This window comes from Capsicum annuum, unplaced genomic scaffold (assembly GCF_002878395.1).
Source record: "Capsicum annuum cultivar UCD-10X-F1 unplaced genomic scaffold, UCD10Xv1.1 ctg2607, whole genome shotgun sequence".
Lineage (NCBI taxonomy): Eukaryota > Viridiplantae > Streptophyta > Magnoliopsida > Solanales > Solanaceae > Capsicum > Capsicum annuum.
Window position 1 is genome coordinate 13,826 of NW_025832312.1, and position 7,977 is coordinate 21,802.

Consider the following 7,977-nt stretch of genomic DNA (forward strand, 5'->3'; position numbering starts at 1 on the left):
ATATACATAACAAGGTCGACATATACATAAAAAGTTATGTATATGTATTAACTCAAAAAATGAGATTTTTGCAATATATTTAAAAAGATGAGATTTTTTATAATAAGTGAAATTTAAGTTATAGGTTTATGTAATTTTCAGGAAAAAAAATTTCAGTGGGGTTTGAACTCCCCCACTATTAAATTTCCAACACTACTCTTAAACCAAAGCACCCAACCCGACTTCACGTTTGTGGATGCTTTTCATTTTTTTTATATCCTTTCTCTTCAATTTCTTATATAATTATAACTATTTCGAGTCAAGATCAATGGGTGCTTGAGCACCCAAATTTTATCTGTTGGTCCGCCTCTGCTTGAGAATCATGTTGGAAGACCTTATGTTGGTGAAAATCTCAATAAATTACAGTGATATTACAACTGATTTACAACTGAAAATTACAAATGAATAAAGAAAATTATATTTCTTCTTCTATGGTTGAGGCGCAGATATCTCGCTCTCTTTAAGGAGATTCAAGCCCACTGCGGTAATTATTTCTCTGGTCCAACAGTAATACTCACTGGTCTATCTCCTCCAGGATACAACAGCCTACACAATATAACTTAATACTCTGGACTAAAATTGAGTTTAAAACTCCACACAAATAAACACCTCCCTTCAACTATTAAACTCTCTTTTGTAATATATGAACTCTCCGTATATCTTCTTCTCCCTCTTCCCTGTATGTTAGCCGTGCATATGGTCTTCTTATATCGAAGAGCATGCACCAAAAATGAATGAAAGCTTTCATAAAATAATGTAGACAAAACTTAGTGCATTATTTCTTTTTTAAAGTTGAATAAAGTTAAAAAGGAATATTTGAAAGAAACGTTATGTATGTATGGTTGTAAAGCCTGTAAAGAAAGTTGGTGTAGCAATAACAATAATGCACTATATTGATTTAATATTAAAATGAACAATAATGCACTTATATTGATTTAACATTAAAATGACCTATCAATCCTCCACTTATTTTAATATTAACAAGAGAGTCCAATAGTAGAAGGAAGACTACTATGTATAATAAAGGTGTGTTCTGAATTGAACCTTCACTTAGTAAAACAGTAATTTTTACTCCAGAGTCGTAGTGGTCTCAGACTTGAACTATGACAGCTTTGGGGAAATAAAAAGTTACTGCTTACACATAATAGTCAAGGTGTTGAAATGAGCTTTTTAGCCAGCACGTTACGGCCTTGTGCTATCCCGATTTTAATGAGTGTCTTTAGAGAATGAACCTAATTCTCAATAGGAAGCAGCCTACCTCCACACTCACATAGGTGAAATCCGCCGAGAGTGCTCATGTAATTTAGCACCCCACTCATAAGAGATACAGATATTCATTAAGAGTTTAATAAACTCAACCTCACAATCATTACAGGCAAATGTACTTACATCATAGGGAGGGATAAATTAATAGTGCATTTTTCATAACAAGTCATCAGGTGATTCATTTTTCCCATTGAACCTGGTTATATGATCTCTAGTCCCCAGGTTGGGTTTCCTCACATATGACTGATGATTTAATAGGCTTCAATTTCATCCCCCTCGATGTACTCCAGACCTTTTCTCTTGCTAAGGCCTTAGTCAACGGATCTGCAAGATTATCACAAGATTTGACATAATCAACATTAATGGTATCATTTGTCAAATATAATCTCACATTACTGTATTTTCTCCGTATAGGTCTGGATTTACCGTTATAATAACGGTTTTAAACTCTACCAATTGCAGCGGTATTATCACAATGAATTAATATAGGAGGAATTGTTTTTTCAAAATAAGGTATTTGAAATAACAAATATCCCAACCAATTCGCTTCCTCACTAGTTGAAGCTAAAGCAATTAGTTCAACCTCCATGGTAGAGTTAGCAATAATTGTTTGCTTTTTAGACTTCCAACAAATAGCACCACCACCCAAAGTAAAAACATAATCAGTCGTGGATAAGGAATCACCTGATAAAGTATTCCAATCCGCATCACAATAGCCTTCAAGTACAGCAGGATATTTTGTATAGAACAAATCATAATTTTTTATTCCAATTAAATATCTCATTACTCTGTTTATAGCATGCCAATGTTCATTAATTACCTGGCTTGCTAATAAACCTGCTAAGTACTCCTACTGCATATGCAATATCAGGCCTAGTGCAATCAGTCACATATCTCAAACTTTCAATTATGCTAGCATGTTCCTTTTGATTTATTACTTTTGTTTCACTCTCGACAGGAAACAGGTGAACACTAGAATCAAATGGAGTTACAACATGCTTCCAATCAAGGAAATTATATTTTTTCAATATTTTCTCAACATACTGTGACTGGTCAAGGAAAATTCCATCACATGTTCTAGTAATTTTTATTCCTAGAATAAAATTTACCTCACCAAGATCTTTCATTTTAAAATGGCTTCTAAGAATATTTTTAGTCTCATCAATAATATTCATGTTAGAGCCAAAGATCAATAAATCATCAACATATAGGTAAATAATAACATATGAATTATTCCAAGACTTATGATATATGCGCTTATCACACTCATTTGTTTTAAACTCATTTTCAATCATGCAGGAATCAAACTTTTCATGCCATTGTTTCGGTGTCTGTTTCAAGCCATATAGGAATTTATTAAGTTTACATACTTTGCTTTCTTGGTCAGCCACAACAAAATCTTCGGGTTGTTCCATGTAAATCTCTTCATTTAGGTCTCCGTTTTAAAAAAGCATTTTTTACATTCATTTGATGAACTTGTAAATCAAAAATTACCGCAATAGCAATTAAAAGTCTAATGGATGTAATTCTCATTACTGGTGAAAAAGTATCAAAAAATTCTAGGCCTTCTAGTTGTTTAAAACCTTTTTCCACAAGCCTAGCTTTATATTTTTCAACAGATTCATCTGATTTTAATTTTTTACGTAAGACCCATTTACATCCAATTGTTTTACAACCCGGTGGTTAATCAACTAACTTTCAAGTTTTATTAGAAATTAGCGATTCCATTTCATCATTTACAGACACTTTCCAAAAAATAGCATCATGTGATGACAAAGCTTCTTTTAAAGTGAGTGGGTCATCTCCAACGTTAAAAACATAATAATCAGGACCAAAGTTTTTTCTACTCTAGCTCGTTTACTTCTTCTTAACTCAAAATCATCAGTTTCATTATTATTTAAAGTAGAAGTAGAAGAACTAGGTAGTGATAAGATATTTTCTTTAGTCCCATGACCCCCACTATTTTTAGAATCAAAAGGAAATTTATCTTCATGAAAAATAGCATCACCTGATTCTATTATCACACTATCTTCAAGATTAAAAAATCTATAGGCTGTACTATTAGAAGCATAACCAAGAAAAGCACAAGCAGTAACTTTCTTACCCAACTTACAGATTTTAGGATCCATTAACCTCACATAGGCTAAACAACCCCAAACTCTTAGATATCCCAAATTTGGCTTATGACCTTTTCATAATTCAAAAGGCGTTAATTTCATCTTTATATTAGGCACACGATTCAACACATAACAAGCAGTCAAAAGAGCTTCACCCAAAAAATTTAACGGTGCACAAGACTCAATTAATATGGCATTAGTTAACTCAACCAAAGTTCTATTCTTCCTTTCTGCTACACCGTTAGATGCCAGAGAATAAGGAGGAGTAGTTTCATGAATTATACCCAATGATCTTACATAAGAATTGAACTCAAGTGACTCATATTCACGGCTTCTATCACTTCTTATTCTTTTTTTTTTTATTAAACTGATTTTCAACTTCATGGAGGAAAGTTTTAAAATTCTCAAAAGCATCACTTTTATTTTTCATTAAGTAAACATATGTAAACTTAGAAAAATCATCAATAAAAGTGATAAAATATATATTTCCTCCACGAGTTAAAATTTCACTAAGTTCACAAATATCACTATGAACTAATTCTAATAAATTAGTTTTTCTTTCAACATAGAAGTGAGGCCTTTTTGTGATTTTAGCTTAACTACAAGCTTCACATTTTTCAAAATTCTTTTTGATTATTGGAATTAATCCTAAAATACTCATGATTCCCACATATCGTTCATTTATATGACACAAACGAGCATGCCAAAAATTAGTAGAAGAAAGCATGTAAACAGAAGTAGATACTTTATTCATTTCAACATTCAATTTGAACATACCATCACATGCATATCCTTTTCCCACAAAAATATTATTTTTCACAATTAAATACTGATCAGATTCAATAATCTGTTTGAAGCCCGCTTTATTAAGAAGAAAACTCGACATTAAATTTTTTCTCATGAAAGGAGTATATAGCACATCCTTTAAGATTAATACTCTTCCAGAATTAAATCCCAATTCGACATCCCCCACTCCAAGTACTTGACTTGTGTGTGAATCTCCAAGCATGACGATTTTGGGCTCCTCAAAATTTTTATAATGTTTAAATCAGTCTTTGTCATAACAGACATGACGGTTTGCACCAGAGTCAGCCCACCATCCATCAACATTCACCACCATGTTTATGTCTGTTATTACTGTCATAAATGGTTCTTCGGTAACGTTTTCCTGAGATGTAGGCTCACGTTTTTGAAACCTGTAAATTCGAGCAATATGTCCACTCTTGCCACAGAAAAAACATGGTCTTTTTTGTTGTATATGTTGATTTTTTGCTTGGTTATTCTCACCATAATAATTCTTGGGATATCTACCATTATTTTTCTTGAATATTTTCTTCTTAGGCTTCAAAATAGTATTTTTTTTATTTTCAAGGGTAGCATTATATGAAGATAAATTTACCTTCGGTGTGATGTTCTCTTCTGATTGCATAAGTGTATCTTGGCCTCTAGCCGCATGTTTTTTCGCTTCCACCTCCTCAGTGTCATACTTACTTTGCAAGACTTTCTAAATTTTCTTTGCATTAGAGTAAGTTCTATCATAATAATCATAAAAATTATCAAATAGACAATTAAGTGAAAAATAACGACACTTGTAGGAGTCACAACTGTATTTTTCAACTTTCTCTTCAAGAGAGATAAGTTCGTCGTCAGTCATGGAAGAGTTATCTACTTTATTTGGGTTTTTCTCAGTTAACACATAAAAAACATTGAGAAGACTAGAGTAGAAAAACACTTTACCCTTCCACCTCTTGAAGTGAGTACCGTTGAACCGGAATGGCTTGTTGAGATCTCCCATCTTGACATCCGCGAAATTTTCAGTTGTTGCCATCTATGAATCTCCTTAAAATTGTTGGTGAAAATCTCAATAAATTGCAATGATATTACAACTGATTTACAACTGAAAATTACAAATGAATAAAGAAAATTATATTTCTTCTTCTATGGCTGAGGCGCGGATATCTCGCTTTCTTTAAGGAGATTCAAGCTCACTGCGGTAATTATTTCTCCGATCCAGCAGTAATACTCATTGGCCTGTCCCCTCCAGAATACAACAGTCTACACAATATAACTCAATACTCTGGACTAGAATTGAGTTCAAAACTCCACACAAATAAGCACCTCCCTTCAACTATTAAACTCTCTTTTATAATATATGAACTCTCCGTATATCTTCTTCTCCCTCTTCCCTGTATGTTAGCCGTGCATATGGTCTTCTTATATAGAAGAGCATTCACCAAAAATGAATGAAAGCTTTCATAAAATACCGTAGACAAAACTTAGTGCATTATTTCTTTTTTAAAGTTGAATAAAGTTAAAAGGAATATTTGAAAGAAAAGTTATGTATGTATGGCTGTAAAGCCTGTAAAGAAAGTTGGTGCAGCAATAACAATAATGCACTATATTGATTTACTATTAAAATGAACAATAATGCACTTATATTGATTTAATATTAAAATGACCCATCACCTTATGTACTAGCTCTTAGTTTTTTCTTCTCAAAGTAGACTTCTAACTCCATTAAAACTTTAAAAAAAAAAAAAAAAAAAACATTAAAACTTTCGTCTTTTTTGGACTCACTTGGTCTATCCATATTGAGTTAATAACCAAATCATCAGTCATTTTTCTTTCCGAAAGTCATTCAAATTCTTACGCCAAAAGTTCCTCAACTATGAGTTCGTTTTTCAAAAATCCACTTACTCCAAAAGTCATTGAGTGTGTTATAAAGTCACTCAAGCAATTTAATTAATTTTTTCAATAAAATTTGCTAACATATTTTATTTAAAATAAAAATATTAAGAAATAAAAAATATTTTCATTTAATGACCTAACCATACCTAAAATTCATTTACATAAATTGTTTAAATGAATATGTTTTTAAATTTCTTAGAATTTTGATTTTACGACTAATTGTTCTTGTCTAATGATTACTCTATACTTTAAAGTATATATAGTCATATGGATCATTAATTAATATCCTAAAATCACAATCATTTAATTGTATAATTTTTTTGTGTTAATTTTACCTCGTTGTAATGTATATATTATAGTGTTAAGAATGTTTAATAACATTTGCTAATGTTTTAATTATATTATATCATTTTAGTTTAAAATCTATAACGTTCCTTTAATCAAACTATTACGAATAGAATTCATTGTAATTGTTTGATGCATGTATAATATACAAGTTACAATGCAAAAGATTGCATTATGATTGAAAAATCAATTCCGTAATAAGTATCACGTTGAAAGTTAATTAAATCTAATCAACTAAATGAATATGATTCCGAAAATCTTAAAAATTAATATTAACACTATAAGTGAATTGATATAAACTATTTAGGATATTTTAAAATTTCAGAGGGTTAAATATAAAGTAAACATGAGAATATGTAATTATATAATTCAAATGATTTTTTTTACTTTTTCTAGTATTTTGATTTTAAATAAAATTTCATGTTAACAAATATTAATGCAAAAAATTAATTAACTAGGTTGATTAACTTGTAAGTAAAATACTCAAAGTTAAGTGACTTTTAAAATAAAAATCAAAGTTGGATGACTTACCGAGAGAAGAACCCTTAGTTGAGTAGCTCTATCTGTAGACTCCCATGTAATTTGAGCTTTGAGCATAATTTGAGGTCTTTTCTACTTGATACTCTTTTATTTCAAAATCCTAATGAAAATTGGACAGTGATGGATGAGATTATAGCAATAAATTGATTTACGTGTTTCACTACTTTGTCAATCATCAAACCGTACAAGTACCCAACACAATATCTAAGGCGTATAAATGTTTGTCTACCTATGTTCATTCAATTCCTTGTTGTTCTTAGCGTTGTTGTCATTATCTCTGTCCGTTTGTTGTTTTTGTTGTTTCTCCATTTGTTGTTTTGTTGTTTCTGTGTCATGTTACTTTCTGGCGTTGGAGTTAGCTCCAGAAAGGAGCTTGTACTATGGCAATTATTTAGCAACAAGAACAAAAGTACCCAACACAATATCTAAGGCGTATAAATGTTTGTCTACCTATGTTCATTCAATTCCTTGTTGTTCTTAGCGTTGTTGTCATTATCTCTGTCCGTTTGTTGTTTTTGTTGTTTCTCCATTTGTTGTTTTGTTGTTTCTGTGTCATGTTACTTTCTGGCGTTGGAGTTAGCTCCAGAAAGGAGCTTGTACTATGGCAATTATTTAGCAACAAGAACAAAAACAATAGGAGCTTGTACTAGGGCAAGTATTTGCAGCAACAAGAACAAAAACAATAGGAGATTCCAAGGCTAGAAGAAGAAGTCTTGTTCATACAAAATGCTTTGGTCTGATATATGGGAACATCAAGCAGAGATGAGCATTTGGTCTGATATATGTGAAAATCAAGCAGAGATGATCATTTGAGGCTTGTGGATTCTGAATTTTATGATCGGGGCAACGACTTCAAGCTAATATATTATAACCATCAAACTAAATTTTGTCGCCGATGAATGGGACATATCGTCCACGTATAATTTCCTTAGTAACATCGCCTGAAGAGCTGCTTCACGCATCTATATTCAGAGGGTGTTTG

At 31.5% G+C, this 7,977-nt stretch overlaps 1 protein-coding gene across 7 annotated transcripts; it reads right to left on the reverse strand.

The window, feature by feature from the left end:
* Positions 1–1,357: 1,357 nt before the first annotated feature.
* On the reverse strand, positions 1,358–5,987 carry LOC107851200. 7 transcript variants are annotated; one of them, XR_007049397.1, is made up of 3 exons: positions 5,160–5,702; positions 4,822–4,954; positions 1,358–4,590 (listed from the first exon to the last, which is right to left on the reverse strand). XR_007049397.1 is itself a non-coding variant. In XM_047402680.1 (3 exons), the coding sequence occupies exons 1-3, from the start codon at positions 5,248–5,250 to the stop codon at positions 4,471–4,473; spliced, it is 372 nt and encodes a 123-aa protein (XP_047258636.1). In that variant the 5' UTR covers positions 5,251–5,706; the 3' UTR covers positions 1,358–4,470. The 7 variants fall into 7 exon arrangements, 2 of the variants coding, with proteins under 2 accessions (XP_047258636.1, XP_047258637.1); XR_007049398.1 differs by having other exon boundaries at positions 1,358–4,618; positions 4,822–4,926; positions 5,160–5,701; XR_007049396.1 differs by having other exon boundaries at positions 1,358–1,629; positions 4,822–4,926; positions 5,160–5,698.
* Between the last annotated feature and the right edge of the window lie 1,990 nt (positions 5,988–7,977).

Bases quoted from the DNA above. Each gene is read 5' to 3' on its own strand.
- LOC107851200 (XM_047402680.1), bottom strand. From the start codon at position 5,250: ATGGCAACAACTGAAAATTTCGCGGATGTCAAGATGGGAGATCTCAAC. The intron at 4,955-5,159 runs GTAAAGTGTTTT...TTATTATGATAG, and splicing joins TCACTTCAAGAGGTGGAAGG to AACTTACTCTAATGCAAAGA. The intron at 4,619-4,821 runs GTAAATTTATCT...TCGAATTTACAG, and splicing joins AAGAGAACATCACACCGAAG to GTTTCAAAAACGTGAGCCTA.